Below are 18,777 nucleotides of genomic sequence, written 5' to 3' on the forward strand. Positions count from 1 at the left end.
AAGATATTCCAGGGCATGGGGATAGTTAAAAAGCTTAGTAAATTTATCCACAACCCTCTCTTTCTAACTTTCACCCCACTCCAAAGTTTATATATTTTCATGTAGATGTGAAGATTCTGAACTTTCAGATTTTATGATAAATTTGATGGGGATCTAATGCTCGAGTTCCAGGTAGCATTCTTGACCACAAGATATGATGCTACGGTTCCTGATAGCATTTTTTACCAAAATTCTTTTTGATTTCATGTAACTTATTATGGTCGGACAAAATGGGTTTTTTGATAGCCTTTTTTATTTTCTTTGTATTTGAAGTTCTGAACCATTCGGATTCTAACAAATTATTTTTTAAAATATTTAGCTTTTATATCTAAAACTAATATTATTTGGTGTATCTTTACGGTTACTGTAAATAATAGTAGTTTTCGTTCATTTATAAGAGGGTAATGTTACTTAAAATTAAAATTTAAAGTTAGTTTTTTATATAGTATTTAAAGTAATTAAAATGCATAAAAGTCTACCAAAAAGTTGAAATAAACTATCCAAAGATTATTTGCAACAAATGTAAACAAAGGACAACCATGTCAAAATCTAATAGAAGACTAGATGTGTAATTTATTCTATTTAAAAAAAAACTTGAAAATATCACATATTTTGATTTTTAACATGAAACTACTTGCATACTTTTTATCCATGACAATAATATATTTTTATTTTTAACACAAAATAATCAAAGTCTTCATCTAAAAACTTTAGGAAATATGAGAGAGACCCCGACCTATAAAATGAGATTGATGTTTTTGTACTTGATATTGTTTTTGTTTATAAGATGTTAAGGGGATTTGAAAATTATAGCATTGTACTTCATTTTTATATAGATGTTTATGACAGTTATTGTGTTATTGCACTGTGTTTCAATTTTCTTTCATACATGTACATTTTAAGTACACTTCACAGCATAAGTCACAACATCAACTGATCAAGTATCATTTTCTATTTCTGCTAAAGCACAATGCTACTGCAAAAAATAATGTTGTAATTCATTATTTTCTATTTGTTTTAACTATGGTTGTAAAGAGGGACTCCATTTGCATCATTTGTAAGGATAAGCTGTGAAAATAAGAATATTAAAAGAGAAATTTACAAATTCAATTTTTTGTATCGAAAAAAGATGTTCAAATACGGGTTAAATTCCCACCAACTTTTTATATTTTCTTTTTTCTTTTAATTAACTTAGCTTAAAACAAACAAAATAAGTAAAACTAAACACTTTAATTCAGAAAATGGATCATAAACTTTTTGTAAAAGAAAAATCGTCGAAACAAATAATTCGCCGCCGCAGCTTTGCGCGGGTCTACCACTAGTATATATATATATATATATATATATATATATATATATATATATATATATATATATATATATATATATATATATATATATATATATAAGCATCTTTTTTAATATATAAACAATTTTTTAATATAATAAAAAGTGTTAAAAATAGTTTGTTTATTTATTTTATTACCTCTAAATTTATTATTATTTTTTTACTTTTAAAATTTTATTTAAACATATTATCTAATGTCGTAATACATTATTTAATTTTAAAATTGAACTTCTTGACTCCTTGATTGTTTACTTGGTGATTTTTGTTCGTAGCTTCTTCATCTAAAATTGAACACCGATCAAGACTCTCATGTTCTCGCTGTCTCCATATAGGAATTAACGATCTTACCAAGTCAAACAGTAAGCAATCATTTTTTTCTAGAATCATATTAGAATCTATACTAAAATTAGATGTTATTGGTTATGTATTTTTGGAAATAGATGCTAATGTTTATGTATGTAACACCGTGAATTTCAAAATAATTTTTCACAATTTATAAAAATATTTCTCATTAACTTTTCATAAAAACATCAAGTTTAAATCTCAATTCACATTATACAAAATCCCAAGATCAATGTATATCAAAAATCCCATGCGTATGTACAGATCAAGCCGGCGCCTTCCCACGGTCATCGCTAGTACCTGAAACAACAACACTAACACTGTAAGCACAAAGCTTAGTGAGTTCCCCAAAATACCACATAAACACATATATATTAGCCACTCGAGGCTATAACTCTGTGGGTCCGTGCACCCAAGCTCTGTGAACCCTCAGGTTCTAACTCTGGGAACCTTCCGGTTCCAACTCTATAAACATGCACAGCATAAATCACATAGACATCATGCAGTACAACACATAGCATACACATAACATACACATACTCTAACACATAACTCTGATTACCTACTCAAGGTAAAGCATAGTGAGAAGACTCACCTCGTGAATATCGATAGCTAGCAAATCCCGAAATCACACGTGCTCGATCCTCCGAGCTACAATCTCCCTATAACATCATATGTCTCTAGTTAACACTTTTAACACTAAGGTTGACTATCCCTCAAAAGTCAACACTGGTCAACTCTGGTCAACGGTCAACGGTCAACTTTGACCGGACTCGGCGAGTGCACTAAGGCGACTCGGCGAGTCTAGACGTTTCCACCAATTCTCTAGGATTCCCTTTTTACACGTCGAGTACCCCCCCTGACTCGACGAGTTCCACCTGGCATAATCGCGGGGCCACCCCGACTCAACTCGCCGAGTCTCAAGAACAACTCGGCGAGTCCCAGCTCGACTCAGTCCACCTGACCACCCTCTCTAACTCGTCCTGACTCACTGAGTCAACCTATGACTCGACTGGACCACTCACTGGCCGATCTAAGGGCAATCTTCAAGCTACTCGCCGAGTCTGCTCATCGGACTCGGCGAGTCCATGCCATGCAATCACTCAAACTCGCTTCTAAGATCAGATCCGCTCCAACAATTCATAGATCTGGCCTTCCTAGACTGATTCATCACGTAAAGCCCTTATCTTGGTGTTCACAACACACCCCATGGCTCATAAATAGCATTTTGACCCAATGCATAAGGATTCCAATCCAAAACCTCCATTGATTCACAGAAAGCTTGGGCAAAGGGACACTCTGGACCTCCAAGGGTCCAGATCTATGGTCTAAATCGCTTAAGGGGCCAAGGGGGCTCTAGATCTAGCCACAAAAGGGTTCAATAAACCCTAAATCAAATAAACATCAACATAGAAGAGGATAGCTCGAAGATATTACCACAATAGTGATGCTCTGGACTCCAAACTCTTAGAAAATGGCTCCCTTGCTTTCCCCTTAGCTGATCCTCCCTTTCCCTTGCAAGATGACACCTCCAAGATCAATAATGGCCTCCTACTTTGCTCCAAACGCTCACACTCGATTAGGGTTTCACTCAAGGGACTGGTGAGCACAAATGACAGCCATAAGGCCCTTTAAATAGGTCCCAAACCCGAGAAATTAGGGTTTCATTAAACAGCGCAGACTCGCCGAGTCCCCTCTCAAAACACCAAAAACATAAACATAAAGGTACCTGAAAATCCGGGCTGTTACAATGTATCTTTTGAAATTAGATGCTATTTTTTTATGTATTTTCTAAAATTAGGTGCTAATGTTTATGTATTTTTTGAATTCTTGCTACTTAGACTAAAGGGAGTGGTAACACCCTTAACACATTGCCACATCATTTTTCATGTTGCCACCTCATTGGCATCTTTTCTTTGGCATTTCATAAGGAGTGGTAACACCTCTAGCACATTCAATTAATTTTTTATTTCTTTTCAAACTTAAATAAAATTTATTTTTATAAAACATATACATTTAATATTAAATAAAAATTTTACAATAAATTAAAGCTGTTTGATGATATTCTAAACACATGAAGAATAATGGTTAGAAATATTTGAAAATCACCTTGTAAACATATACAAATCCATCTATCCTATCTTATTTTCAGGTTTGAAATCTTCAGTAGCAATTTGCAAATTTCTGTATGTATACAATCTCATACATTCGACATCCAAAAGTTATGCATTCAGAACAAAATGAGTTCTTTATGTTGACTAGTAGATTATGTCAAATGCCTGTAATGCCAAAATGAATATGTAAGCATAAACTCATGTAATGTGTAATTGAAGATGAAAATAGAAATCATAATCAGAAGATTCATGGTAAATAATCAATTTTAAACACATATCAAACAGAAAGTACCAATTTAACATATCATGCTACAAAAATTCCAAATCAAGGCAACAACCAAAAACGAATCTGGAGCAACAAGAACAATCAAATCAATAAATCATTAAAAACCCCAAGAATAAACTGTAATCTACTGTTGTAATGCATATATAACTCTTTAAAACCCCCAAGAAACCCAATCAAATCAATAATCAAAGCAAGAACATAGGAACTGGTTATAACAAAAAGAATCGATTGACTGTGTCAGCCTCAATTTCATATAATTAAACTTCTAAACTATTTACATGTATGAAAGAGATACAATATTTGAGCAAGAAGAAATAGAATTAAAGAATCAGAGCAACTTAAAGTAAATCAAAATTAGAACCCTAGAATAGAGAAACCGGTAAGACCTTTGAACAGTTTCTGGAGAAGGAGACTTGCTTGAGATGGAGACGCCATGGATAAGAAAAAGGAAGGATCCATAGAGTGATTGTAGAGGGGAATTACGAAATCCAGCCAAAAACCACCAAATCTCTTTCTCTCTCTTCTCGTTATGGTGTTGGCGAGCGATGGTTGACGACTCCCTTGGCATAAACAAGGGGGCGGTGTTCAGCGCCCTTGGCGACCGGTGGCGACCTCCTTAGCGAGGCCCATTCCCTTTAGCCTTATTGTGTATATATGCAGTTGTCCTGGTGCTCTAGATTAGTTTTAAAATATCATATAATATCATATTATAGTGTAAAGAATGTTAAATTTGGTTTTGATATGGGGAATCACGTACTAGATGTAGGTTGTGCATGTATTCTCTTGTTACTTTATTTGATTGGTGGAACGAAACGAAAGTTTTATCGGTAAACCGTTAGATATGCTACCCATTTGGCTTTTTGGATTAAAAAAAATAAGATGTGATCTTGTTGCATCATTATAGTGAATCATGTCGTAAAACAATCTTTTTGTTCGTGTTGCGATCACAACTGGTTTGTAATACTCTGTCTGTACATTTTTTTTTATATCATTTTGTAAAATTCACTTATTAAAAAGTGTAGTGCCTATGTATATATGTGTATGATTGTCCCATGTCTATAACTCTTTGTATCTTATGTGGAATTCACATTTACCAGGATATCGAATATTTAATTTTCTTTTCCAAGCATTGTTTTGAAAGTTGAACCGGACCGGCCGGTTCAACCGGAACCGGTCAGGTTACTGGTTTTTAGAGCCAAAAAACCGTTTGTAAACAAACCGGAAAAAACCGGTGGTTCAACCAAAAATCGGATAAAACCGATCTAGTGTTTATATAGAAAATATAAGATTTTTTATGGGGATATATGTTTTTTTTTGCATAAATATGATTTTATAAATAAAAAACATATTCGATTTTTTTTTTTGAGTAAAAAGTTGTAAAAAAACTAAAGTTATGATGAATTCATAACATAATTCTAAAACTTGGGCTAAAAAGGTAAATTTTGGACCAAATTTGTAATAAAATTTAAAATCTAGGCTAAAAGTGTAAATTTTGGACCAAATTTATAATAAGTTTTAAAATCTGAGCCAAAAATTAATTTTTGAAAGTTGGATGACTTGTTGACTGGGTAAAATGGCTAAATTGAATTAAATTACCGGTTTTCGGGATTTAAATGAATAAAAAAAACTATAGAGACTAAATCTATAATGAAGCCAATATATAAAGACTTTATTACAATTTTCCCTTAACATGGAGAAACATTATTTCCTATTTGATAATTAAGTAGGGGTTTTACAATTTTCAAGTAATAAATTTAATATTAATTAAAAAAAAAATCATATTTTTGGATATCCGAAAGGTCTGAAAATCTATAAAATCACTATTCGTATCCGAATCCGAAATTTCGGATATCCAAAAATCCGGATATCTGAAATTTCGGTTACTTTCGAATCGGGCTTTCGGATTTTCATTTGGATTTTTGGATTCGGGTATTTTTAAACACGGTTACGAATCACCTCCCTAAATAAATAGTCGTTGGGGTCTTAGCGTCTTGGAGAACGCAATTAAATTTCTGAAGAATCGATTGACGCTTAGCTTTCTCCAACTTTCACTCCATGGTCGACCTTTATTTCCTTTTGGCTTATGCTTATCCTCACTATCAAATACAATTATAATCTTGGGCATTAAAATTTAGGGCCCTAATAACTTGGAGATATTGGTTCGGCCTTAAATGTGAGATAGACATTTCTAATATATTTATAGCAATCAAAGTCCAATCAAACTTCTTATGATTTCTCTAATAAAAACATGGAAATCATGAATAATATTTTTTCATCAGTCGTTTACTTTTTCTAGGAGAAAATAAACGTGTTGAATACAATTACAAAAACCAGTAAGTATTACACAATAAATTACATTACTTTTAAGCACATTTTTATATCTAATCAATTTATTTTAAACATTTAACCTTAACACATAAAATATAATATTCATTTCCAAGTTATCAAAATTGGCATCTTTTAAAATCAAATGATTTTATAAAATTTTATACTAAATCACTAGGATTTCTTTGGGTAAGTATTATGAAAGAACCACACAGAACAGTCAAAATACACGTCAACGTCCAACAAACTTCACTTTGTCATTGTAGAATTGTCATTCTTCAAACGAATCCAACATTTTGAGAGCGAAAGCTCTAAATTTTAATCACCTACATGTGGTAGATTTAAAGAGAAAGTGAAGAGTACACGTAAATGAATGTCGTCCGTGTATGGAACGAAGGATTCTTGAAAGAACACGCTCTTATCCTCCATATTCAATTAATGCTTTAACAATCTCCTTTCACTCTCTTCTTTGTTTCCATGTTCATTGTATATACTATATTATATACACCTTTTTGTGGCTGCGTTCTTCTCCTATTTGGTCTGTCTGCAAAATGGCTACCGATGAAGAATCATCAGCTGGATTTAGCTTGGAAGGAATTGAAGACGTCGAGGATTTTGTTTTGGTGAGTTTTTAGGATTATTCACCCTAAATTGCTTAAATAGCAATTAAATGCTGGGAAAATGTTTCTACTATCATTGATTTCGTATCAACGTAGTTTTATGTGATCTATGTGCAGAAAAGAGATTTGCACTTTACTTTGGCAGACAATGAATTCTACTTTTTGTCTGCAATTTTTTATTATTATTGCTAACTATAACAATGTTGATGAAAAATTTGGGGAAATTGATATCGATATAGAAGCGAAGCTCTTTTTGCACCCAAGGAGGGGATGTAATTCATTGGTTGAGTTCACTTGCATTTTCTGTGTTTTAGCTTGATAATGGATATCTATGGAAGTTTGAAGTTTTGGTTTATTGCTATCTGAACTTCTAAAGTTTGAATTCAGGGAGATCAAGAAGAGTCTTTAGACACAGGGCGTTCTACTCATCTTCTTGACCTAATGAAAATGGCCAACAAAGCATTCAGAGTGAATCGTTATGAAGAGGTAAGTAATTAAACCACTTGCTTTATACATTCTGTTCTTTTGTTTCTTCCTTTTGAGCCTGAAAGTGAGTTAACAAACTTCATAGTTCTTAATAACTAATGTTAATTAATCAGGCAGTGAATTATTACTCAAGAGCTCATAATATCAAGCCAGATGATCCTATCATTCTTAGCAACCGATGTGCTGCTTACCTAAAGATTGGCCACTTTCTGAAACACAGACCAGCTGCTGCATCTGAACTTAGACCATTAAGTGGGCTTGATCCTACAACCCATGCCAGTGTATGCAAATCATCATCTTTATTTTTTCAAGCTTTATTGTTTCTGTTTACATTTGTAACCACAAAATCCTTTGAATCCATGAACTCTATTCAGCTTGCATTAAAGGATGCTGAGCACTTTATGAACTTACAGAATCACACTGTAATGGCATACATACTGAAGGCAAATGCACTCATTTTGGTAAGAATAAGACCCCAGTTCCTATATCATACCTCTATTCATGACACTCATCTTGATCATATGTTTTGGCAGTTAGAAAGATTTGAACAAGCCCGTGATGTAATTCTTACAGGTCTTCAACTCGATGCTTCAAGGTATGTTTCTGCAAGATTCTTGTCCACTTCAAGAATTTCATGTTTTTTTTTCTTGATGCATCACATACTCTCTCGCCCTATCTCTCTCTCTCTAGCAATGCTCTAAAGAATTTAGAAAGGTTTACAGTCGATATATTTGGGAAAAGAACACATGGTCAGATTCAGACACCACGTACTGATGACTTTGATTGCACTCTTTGCTTCAAGTTATTCTATGATCCAATCACAACTCCATGTGGGCATACCTTTTGTCGTTCATGCCTCTTCCAATCAATGGACCAGGGTAAGTGTGCTGTGAGTCATTCTTTCTCTATAACTTCTCTTACAAGTTCACTAATTTTCTTTGGATTTTGAATATCTGTTTCAGGAAACAGATGCCCATTGTGTCGAACAGTTCTGTTTATCAGTCCAAGAACTTGTGCAATAAGGTGAGTTGACTCGGTTCTTGATAGCAGATACATATTTAATATGCCCTTTTTTAACCATGTTAAGTCTTAACTTAAGTAACATACAATCTTTTATTGAGCAGTGTGACACTGAAAAGTATAATAGAGAGGAACTTCCCTGTGGAATATGCAGAAAGGAAATTGGAGAATGAGAGTTTGAGTAAAATGGGTCCTGATTTGTTACCTCTTTTTGTGATGGATGTTGTGCTACCTTGCCAGAAGTTCCACTTAAATATATTTGAAGCCCGTTATAGACTTATGGTGAGTTTTTTAATCCATGCTATCAACACATCTGCTTTGAATATATTTGAATTATCTTTATGCTTAAATCACAGGTCAGGAGAATCATGGAAGGAAATCGACGAATGGGAATGGTAGATACTTTGTGTGTTCTTCTTCTGGATCCATTGATAAAAGTTGATTGTTAGAGTCTCATTAACACTTTTTTTTTGCATATAATGTAGGTTATACTCGACACTAGCACCGGATCTGTAGCTGATTATGCATGTGAAGTGGAAATTACAGAGTATTTTTTTTTTCAATCTCCAGTCTTTATATCTTTAAAGTTTGTGTTAAGCAGGTTTAATAATTAGTAGTAATTTGTTCTGAATCATGCAGTTGTGAGCCACTTCCAGATGGGCGTTTTTTCTTGGAGGTGAGATCAAAATCAAATATCAATTGTTTCATTTCTTGTAACCCTCTTTATGATTGATCTATACTTTAGGAAACTCAGGGGTATCATAGAAGATTTTGAAAATGAAGCTCTAACTGTTATTTTTGATGCTAAAGAGATCAAAATTTTTCAGGTTGAAAGTAGGCGAAGGTGCCACATCCTTCGAAACTGGGATCAAGACGGGTTAGCATCATTCTTATCATGACTTTTTTTTTTCAAGATTTAAAATTTGGTTTTAAAGTTGGTGATTCGTATTTTTTTCCCATATATAATGAAGGTATCGTGTTGCTGAGATTGAATGGGTGCAAGATTTATCTCCAACTGAAGGGACAAAGGAGAGATCCGATGTAATTATACTTTTACCTCAACTTATAATTTTACCAAATTTGAAGGGTATGATGGGAATATGAGTAAAAAAAATAAAAAATGTTGTTTTTTTTTGTATATTTTTGGTGGTTATAGTTGCAGGATATGACAGATATAGTGGCAGAATATGCTCGATCTTGGATAAGGTTAGCTCAAGAAGCAGCACAAGGAGGTAAACTTTTATAAATCTTTTCCATTTGAGTAAATTACTGAAATCATCCCTATGGTTTGGTCAAAATTGCACGTTTGGTCCCTAACATTTTTTTTGCACTCGGATCGTCCCTGTGGTTTGATTTTGTTGCGTTTTTCGTCCCTTATATACATAAAGTTAGGGACCAAACGTGCAATTTTAAGCAAACCATAGGGACGAAAAAACACAACAAAATCAAACCATAGGGACGATCCGAGTGTAAAAAAAATGTTAGGGACCAAAGGTGTAATTTTGACCAAACTATAGGGACGATTTTAGTAATTTAGTCTTTCCATTTTCATTGCTTGTCTCTTCCTCTCTTATGTTTGTGTTATATGTTGTGATGAAGATCAAATGAGACTCACAGAACTACATAAAGCACAAGGTATGATGCCATCAACAAGGGATCTTGAATCCTTCAGTTTTTGGGTAAGAATCATTATTTAAACTTTTTGTTTATAAAATCATAAAACCCGAATTTTAATCTTTATGAGATATAATCATCTGGATGCAGCTTGCTACTTTATCAAATCGAAGACCACAAGAAAGATTGGACCTCCTTCGCATGAAAGATACAACAGCAGTACATTTCTTAAATTCTTTTTTATCATTTTATACAACATGCCAGCTGTCAAAGTGTCAATTGTTAATAACTAGCATGAACTATTAATTACAGAGGTTAAGGAGGGCATATCATTACTTGAAAGCAGCAGAACAAGGCTGTGGATTGCAATGAAAGTAAACGTCTACTTTTCTTGTTCTTATTTGTTCTTTTGTTGGCTAAGAACAAAGAAAAAAAAAATACAATCTTTTTATATTTTTCATGGTAAAGAAGAGCTTCTTTGAATATCTTGTAAAATTTTACTTTGTCCAAAGGTGAAAATATGATGTTTTTAACCATTTCAGTATTGTATATCGTGAGATCGTTTAAATTTGAGAACAATTTATGTTTACTTTGTCCAAAGGTGAAAATATGTTTATTTCGATAAATGGATCATAGTACATCATACCATTCAAATTTTAAAACATTTAATTATCAGAACATAATGACCTACAAAAAAAAAAGAGGATTTCATAATCATTTGTAACAATGAAAACATAGTATTTACAAGCATGAAGCATTATGTACTCAAGATTCTACAAGATGCCACTCTCTAGCTGCAGAATGAAAGCAGCACAAAAGTCCAGAAACACCAATTGAGGACCTGTTATCTTCTGGATGTCCACCAAATAGCTATCCTCTGGAGTCTTGTAAAGCTGTTACATCAATACCAGATTAATTTTCATTTATTTACACTTACACAAATAAATAAACAACAAAAGCTTTTTATAATTACTTTTTTACCTGAATTTCAAATTTCACAACATTCGGTGTAATACCAGAAGTAATATAATGGTTCTCATGAGTGATGCTTGAAAGCCATCTACATTTGATGTTATAAAGCCCAATCTTTTTCCAGCAGACGTTTAAATCTCTCAGGATTTCAAGAACCCGTGTCATTATCTCACGTGGATTTGCTGGAATCTTCAAAAAGAAAAAACTTGTGGATCATACTAATCTATTGACTATATATATAATGTAAAAGACATAGCTTTTATTATGCACACCTGCATTCCAACTTGCCATTTTCTTTCACCAGGTAAGTTAGGCCTCACAGAGTTATTTCTAGCAAATCTATTATTCATTGTAGCCCTGTCTGGTATGTTGTCTAGATGCATAGTAGCAAGATCACCCTCCTGCAACAAATTATACCATTCTACTTTAACTTTCTTTTTTAATAGGACATTACATTTTGTATACTTAATCCCTCCCAACATATTAATAATAGAACATCGTGAAATTTGTTTTTCAGAATGCAAGGGTAAAATGGTCATTTTGTCTCATTTAAAATGCTGGTATTTCTTGCATTTAACCTTTAAAGTTACCCTTTTGCCATTGTCATCATTACAGACACACAGTTCCTTTATTATTATTATTACTTTTTTTTTTTATAAACATAAAATATATAACAAATTTGTAAACAAAAAAAAAAAAATGAAAACAACGCACCAGATTCTCTGCAAGTTCAGCTCCAAGATACCCACCAGCAACACGAGACTGGTTATCAAAGAGCAGATAATACGCAACTGTCGCCTGAATGATACAATACAAATAGTTTTCAGTTATAAAAACAGCCAAAGACATTTAAAAAAAGAAAAAAAGAAAAACATACATCATCTTGTATCCGGGTTTGAAGTGATTGTGTGAGATGGGCCCTTTCAAACCCCATGTTGAGAACTTTTCGAATTATGTCTTCATCAAGCTAACAGGTAAAGTAAAAGAATCAATTATTACAATTCAATTAAAATGGGAAATGGGATTTACTTATACATGTTGATTTGATGAAGTGTAAGTGTTTGTTTAATAATAATACCTTTTTGAGGTGATCTGTTGCATCAGGGGCAGGAACAGCTAAGTATCGAGGAAGCTGAGCTTTGAACCAAGGATGTTGACGGAGTTCAGCAATTGTTATTCTCTTCACTGGATCAACCACCAGCATTCTTGGAATTAAATCCCTTGCTCCTGCTGACAAATGACTCGGAAGGGTATAGATTCCAGACTACAAAACACACACACAACATATAAATCTAAAATCTAAATATCACCTAACTTTAACCATGAGTACAAATGTTATAACTTTCATGTGATTGTTAACATTAACACAAAGAAAGACTATACTATACCTTTATTTTCTTGAATAAATTGGGAATGTTCTCATCATCAAAAGGAAGAGTACCACATAGAAGAGCATACAAGATTACCCCACAGCTCCAAACATCCACCTCAGACCCTGCATAAAGTTTACCCGAAACAACCTGCATAAAAGGCACCAACTTTAGGATCCGATTGTAACAATATATGTTTTTAATCAAGATTAAAAACTTCGGGTGTGTTTTGGTTTGTGGATCCCACGGAACTGGAATTGGGGATTCCAGTGTGTCGTTGGAAACTCCATTCCATTCCATTTCTTTTGCCAACCAAACACGTGAAGCAAACTTTATGACTACCTCAGGAGCAGCATAATTTGGGCTTCCACAACTTGTTTTAAGAAAATGGCCATCTCTCATTATATTACTCAATCCAAAGTCAGCAACCTTCACATTCCCTCTTGAATCCAACAAAATGTTCTCCGGCTTAAGATCCCGATGAACCACCATATTCCGGTGACAGTATTCCACTCCGGAGATAATCTGTATCACAGTGCGTTTGACATGCATTGGACTTAGACTGAGACTGATGTAAATGGGGCAAAAGACGTAAATGCCCTTCTCGTATGACAAAATACAACCTAAATAAATTTAAAAAAACAATTCTTTTTGATACCTGTTGGAAAATTTTGCGAGCTTCATTCTCATGAAGTCTCCCTTTCTCTACAATATAATCAAATAGCTCACCGGATTTCACATACTCCATAACAACATATATATCGAGGGGGGTTTCTATCACTTCATAAAGTCTTATAATATGTGGGTGTACAAATAACCTACAAATCTTGATTTCTCGTCTTACTGTATAGGAAATCAGAACAAGTTTCAGAAAAAATAAAATAAATTGAAAAGATAAGCAATGTATGTATGTATGTATATTTGGTTTTATACCTTTCTCTTCCATTTCAGGGTTCTTAAGTTTGCGACGGTTAAGAATCTTGACTGCTACCTTGTAGCCGGTCAACACATGTTCAGCAATTTTGACTTTTCCGAAAGAACCATGACCAAGAGTTTTCCCGAGTTTGTAATTACGTAATAGTGTCTCGATGCTTCCACCTCCCCTGTTTGTTCTATCCATATTTCTGCCATTCACATGAGATGATTAGTTGTTGAGTAACTACTACAAAGTGGTAAATCTGTAATTCTACATTATATAAGAATTTTCAAGAAAGTAAAATGGTCAGATTTTCATCGGACATCTATAATGGAAATTGTTCTTTATACAAGTTTCTTGGAAAACCATCACAAAAAGAAGATCGAAAGCAAAATAGAACTCGGATTTGAATATAACTCCAAATAAGATCTTTTTAAATATCTGCAAACTTTTCATACAAGGTCCCCAAAGTTGACCTCAAATTAAACAGGTTCAAGATACAAGGTACACCATTTCAAGCATGAAGTGCAGATAAAATTCGGGGAAAACAAAAAACAATAGGCAAGAACCGATTAATTGCATTTGGATCCTATTTTCGGGTTTTGGGTCTAATTTTTTTTATCCGGATTAGCGTTCTTTCACAAGCCAAAGAGATTTGAATCAGTTACTCAGAATAAACAATACCAAGAGAAAACTGATCGACAGAAACTAATTTAAACCAGAAAACGATCCACGGAATCGAATCAGATTGAAGTAGAAGGCGAACAATAATAAGTAGCTCATAAACGATTTCTGAAATGAAAGAAAACATGATTTTTAAAATCAAAATACCTTTGCTAGGAGAAGATCACATCCGAGGAACAGTTGTTGGTGTAATTCACGGAACTTTTAGAAGCAGGAGATTGATAATGAAGTTTAATCCTCAAGATTGATTTACTTTCAACTCTGAGTCAGCATAGACGAAGCCACAAAGGGATATGCATACGCCGTGATCCAGATTTTCTAGTATACCCCCTTGATTTTACATGTAAAAACAATCTATACCCTCACTTTTAATTATGCCAATTAAGTCCCTAATTTTCTTATTCTTTTAAAAATCTAACTGATTCACAAAGAATCTCCTATCCTATACAAAATAAAACCAAGAAGCAACTCAATCCAACCCAATTTTTTTATAATAAAATAATTTTTCTTTCCTCCATCGGTACAACCCAATTCAATCAAATTAGACCGGACGGTTTGGGTGTAAAACCCCTCTCACTTTTTGTGGGTCACATCACCATTTTCCTCACCTAAACATAAGGAATGAGTGAGAAGATTCTCTCATTATTTTTTTTAAATAAAATTAATTGATTTTATGATTTATAATTTTTAAATTAATAACAACCAAAAAATTTAATTAAAAAGAAAATGCATTTCATTAATTAAAATAGAAATTACAATAAACCTAAGATTTAAAAAGGTATAAAAAAACACAAACAAAAAATCAAACAAACCAACAACAACCTATGGAAAATATATTTTCATAATTTTTTCCCTCTTCTTCTCACGAGCTCGAGAGATGGTCAGTGTTTTCCATAAAGAACTCCATATCCTCCATTTCTTGTCTCTCCGCGCGTTCCTTCCTTGCTTCTTCTTTTTCTTTGTCGAACGCCAAATGTTCAGAGAAATTAAGATTATATCGATCAAACGACGCTGTTATTTTCCGCATTTCGTCAACGTCCATGCTGAAATCCGATGCACCTGAAGAAGTCCCTTTTCCTTTCCTCTTTGCTTTGTCCCTACCCATCGGTCAGACAATTTCTTCTAGCTCGAGTTCGTCCTCTTGATTTAAATCTAGACCGACCTGAGCATCGGAGGAAGTTGTGTAACCACTATAATCCGTTTTCGTTCGTTTTGATTGTTGTACTCCAAAAAAAAAATCTTGCTCGTATTTTTTCACCTAGGACATCTAACCAATAATTTCCAACAATCGTGTCACTTGAATGGTTTTCCGACTTCCTCAAGGTAAAATTGCAAAGCTTCTTGAAGTATTTCTTCGTCGCCTTGGCCGCTTTTTCGTTAGGTTTTTAGGTTGTTGTACAACCCGTTTATTTTTGAAACCTCCTTTGCTATTTCTCGAAACTTCAAATTCAGTTGGTGTTTCATACGGTAGTCGTCATCTTTTTCTAGCTCCCCCTGAAACCGTTCTAAAATGAGAAACCAAAAATGCTCTCCCGGTTGTGCATTTCCCGTCTTCGAATCCTCAGAAATGTCAACCCAAGCTTTTACCAAAACTAGCTCTTCTTGTGGAAGCCATGATGTCGGCTTTTGTCTTCCCGGTTGTGCGACACCCTTGCGCGCTTGTTGTTTTCCTTTGCGTCGTTGTGGGGTGGTGTAGGTTGAGTTTTGGGAACCATCTCTTCTTTTTCCGAGTCATCCAACTCATCGACATGTTGAATTGTTGTTGGGTTTGGGTTTGAGTTTTAGGTTTGGGTTTGGGGTTGGGTTTGGGTTTGAGGTTGATTTGGCGAAAGTTGATTGGAAAAAACAACAAAGTTTGAAAACATTTGCGGAGTAACATTTGGAACCTGGACCGGGTAATATTGTCTAACATTTTGGTATTCAAAATTGTAGTGGAGATTGAATAGGAACATCGAGTTGGGGACGATAAACTCCTTGTAATGATGAATCGATAGCAAAAATGTTTCGAGTAGGGGTGCTTAAACTCGAAACATGAGTTTTTGTCCCTTCTATCGGAGGTTGGGGTTTGATTGTCGGGATTCATTTTTTTTTTTTTGAAGAAAATAGAGGTTGTAGAGGGTTTGTTTGAAGGTTTGATAGAAGGTAAATGAGTATGAGTATTTATAGATGTTTTAAAGGGTAAAAAAAATACATTTAAATGCATATAGCCGTTGGTGTGTGTGTGTGTGTATGTGTATATATATATATACACACCTTATAAAGCATTTTTAGTTAAATGCTGAATTTTAAGTCGTACAAGCCTTTAATGCATATTTACAATGACTTTATGCATTAAAATGTTACTGAATCCTATCCGGTCAACAAGTTATTCATATACTCCTCAACTTTTCATTGAATTGGTCAAAAGATAAACCAATATTCCTCAAAGTTAGGCCAATTGAATCGGTCAAAGAGGAAACTACACATTATATAGCATTAGCGCATTGGGGACAAGAAGGCCAACATCCCAATCTCTCTAAATAGCCTAACATCCATTTCATATTTCATCAACCTCTTCTTCCGTCTCACCCCCTTTCACAACTGACGGAACAAGAGATCTTCACCGTCAAAACCACTCATGCTATCTCCAACATCCGTAGGGTTTTGGTAATATCATACTATGACGCACAACCAACACGATCACTATTCTCTCAACTCTTTCCCCCTTGAAGCTGCAAACATTAGAACCATCATCTTAGTTGCTCGATTTCTCTATCTTTACCACAGATATAGGAATGCATCTCCATTCCAGGTTCGCAAGTTCACCCATCACAAGAACCATAAATCTTGATTATCAACCTCCAAACTCTCTACCTCTCTCTATTTTCCTCTCTAAAAGGTTCGACTTTTCTGTTTCATAATTGTTTTGATTTAACCTCTATTTATGATTTAATCTATAATCAGTTTACCTATTTCTGAAAAAAAGATTTTTTTTTCTTATTTTGATTTATGCATATTAGCTGTTTGATGAAAGTCCTGTTAAAACTCAGATGAATCGATTCGTGGTGTTGTTGTCTCTAATTGTTTAGTTGTATGCTTCACAAGTAAGATGAATCGATCATAACTAAGAAACAGATCATAACTCCTCATTTATTAGCGTTGTAAGAACTTGGTGAAACAGTCTGGAAGATGTTGATGGGCGAACGGGGAAGAAGCAAGTATGGAAGCGTGCGGGGAAGAAGCAAAGTATGGATGCAGGCTTTTGACATACATTTTACTTAATTTTATCATGTTTTGTGCTTGGATCTAACCCTCTTTCTTATGTTTGGTTATTACTGTGACAACCCGATATTTCAACTCTTTGTAATGACCTAAAAAGTCAAGTATTGTAACCACTTTTGAGTTAATAAAATTAACTTTGATAATAAAATGTCCAAAAAGTTCTATTTAAATTTCGTCTATGTTTAAATGTCATTAAACCATGATCGTACGTAAAAAGAGCGCCCAAATCCGACTTCGTATATTGAAGTTAAGATTTTTCCAAGTTCGGCTTAGCAACAGACAACTAAAAACTCGAATCGGAGATCGAGCGACTTTTGGCCGGAATGACCTAAATGAGAATCGAAGGTCTTGACAATGGTATTTCAGCGGTGAAAAGTCTGGCAAAAACCGACGTCAGATAAAGAAGTTATGAATTTTTAAAGAAATTCCTTAATCACGTCATTTTAAAATTAAATAATAAAAATAATTTCGGAATTTGCCAACGGAGTCTAAACGAAAGTTGTAGAGCGTAGTCTCACCTACGCGTGGATATAAAGACCATCGAAAACGGAGTTCGTATGAAGAAGATATGATTTTTTGAAGTTTATTAAATAAATTATATATAAATTTACTTCAAAAATCCGGTAATATCCGAAGGAGGAGTCAGCGTCCTCATCCGAGTTACGCGCTGCGTAACCCCGTACGCCCCGCGTACCCGAGGGCCTTGGTCTCGGTCCGTCCACGTCGCCCCTATGCGAAGCTACCGACCCGCCCCATCCAACCCGTCCCATCCGAAGCCGAGGCAGTCGAGGACTCGCTCATGCATGACGTACGCGTACGCGCTGCGTACGAGCGTACGCCCCGCGTACCGAGGCTTCTCAGACCCCCTATAAATAGAAATGCGAGGGTTCCGGGAAAATCACCCCATTTCTCTCCTTTCTCTCACGATCTTGCCTCGATTTCCGTGCCCGTTCAAACCCGAAGCTCTGGTCTTTTTTCTCAAGTCCCGAGGGTCGATTTTACTCCCGAGATTCCCGAGAAAAATCCGTTTCCCAAGACGAAACTCTGCCCGGTTTTCCATCTCGCTATCTTCAAACTTTCAAGTGATTTCATACCCCTTTAATCAACCTTTGAAATGATTTTAAATGTTTTAAATACTTATGGGGGGGAATACAAGTTAAATACTTATAGTTATTGTTTCAATCACATGTGATTGCATTAATCACATGTGATTAATAACTAGGGAAACCAGTGATTTTATCACTGTTCAAACTGTCTATCAAACTGTTTTACTTCAAAATGTTTTACAAACCCTTTTACTTTTCAAACTTATTTACAACTGTGATTCAAACAAATGTTCCTTATACTTAAACTGTTTTATCAAACCTATGCCTTCAAATT

At 34.4% G+C, this 18,777-nt stretch overlaps 2 protein-coding genes across 3 annotated transcripts; one reads left to right on the forward strand and one right to left on the reverse strand.

Annotated features, from left to right (window-relative positions):
- The first annotated feature begins 6,741 nt into the window (after nucleotides 1–6,741).
- Nucleotides 6,742–10,730, forward strand: LOC111912176 (uncharacterized). Its single transcript, XM_023907904.3, has 17 exons — nucleotides 6,742–7,077; nucleotides 7,462–7,560; nucleotides 7,674–7,841; nucleotides 7,935–8,021; nucleotides 8,094–8,155; nucleotides 8,251–8,438; nucleotides 8,523–8,583; nucleotides 8,685–8,862; nucleotides 8,937–8,975; nucleotides 9,066–9,127; nucleotides 9,220–9,256; nucleotides 9,408–9,457; nucleotides 9,552–9,621; nucleotides 9,737–9,812; nucleotides 10,180–10,259; nucleotides 10,345–10,413; nucleotides 10,507–10,730. The coding sequence occupies exons 1-17, from the start codon at nucleotides 6,841–6,843 to the stop codon at nucleotides 10,564–10,566; spliced, it is 1,623 nt and encodes a 540-aa protein (XP_023763672.1). The 5' UTR covers nucleotides 6,742–6,840; the 3' UTR covers nucleotides 10,567–10,730.
- A 107-nt stretch (nucleotides 10,731–10,837) lies between these two features.
- Nucleotides 10,838–14,440, reverse strand: LOC111912177 (SNF1-related protein kinase catalytic subunit alpha KIN10). 2 transcript variants are annotated; one of them, XM_023907905.2, is made up of 11 exons: nucleotides 14,284–14,440; nucleotides 13,470–13,660; nucleotides 13,195–13,379; nucleotides 12,879–13,061; nucleotides 12,555–12,686; nucleotides 12,245–12,430; nucleotides 12,044–12,133; nucleotides 11,881–11,964; nucleotides 11,439–11,567; nucleotides 11,176–11,355; nucleotides 10,838–11,087 (listed from the first exon to the last, which is right to left on the reverse strand). In XM_023907905.2, the coding sequence occupies exons 2-11, from the start codon at nucleotides 13,654–13,656 to the stop codon at nucleotides 10,968–10,970; spliced, it is 1,476 nt and encodes a 491-aa protein (XP_023763673.1). In that variant the 5' UTR covers nucleotides 13,657–13,660; nucleotides 14,284–14,440; the 3' UTR covers nucleotides 10,838–10,967. The 2 variants fall into 2 exon arrangements, with proteins under 2 accessions (XP_023763673.1, XP_042758347.1); XM_042902413.2 differs by lacking the exon at nucleotides 14,284–14,440 and adding an exon at nucleotides 14,137–14,243.
- Nucleotides 14,441–18,777: the final 4,337 nt, after the last annotated feature.

Source organism: Lactuca sativa, chromosome 5 (genome assembly GCF_002870075.4).
Source record: "Lactuca sativa cultivar Salinas chromosome 5, Lsat_Salinas_v11, whole genome shotgun sequence".
NCBI classification, from domain to species: Eukaryota; Viridiplantae; Streptophyta; class Magnoliopsida; order Asterales; family Asteraceae; genus Lactuca; species Lactuca sativa.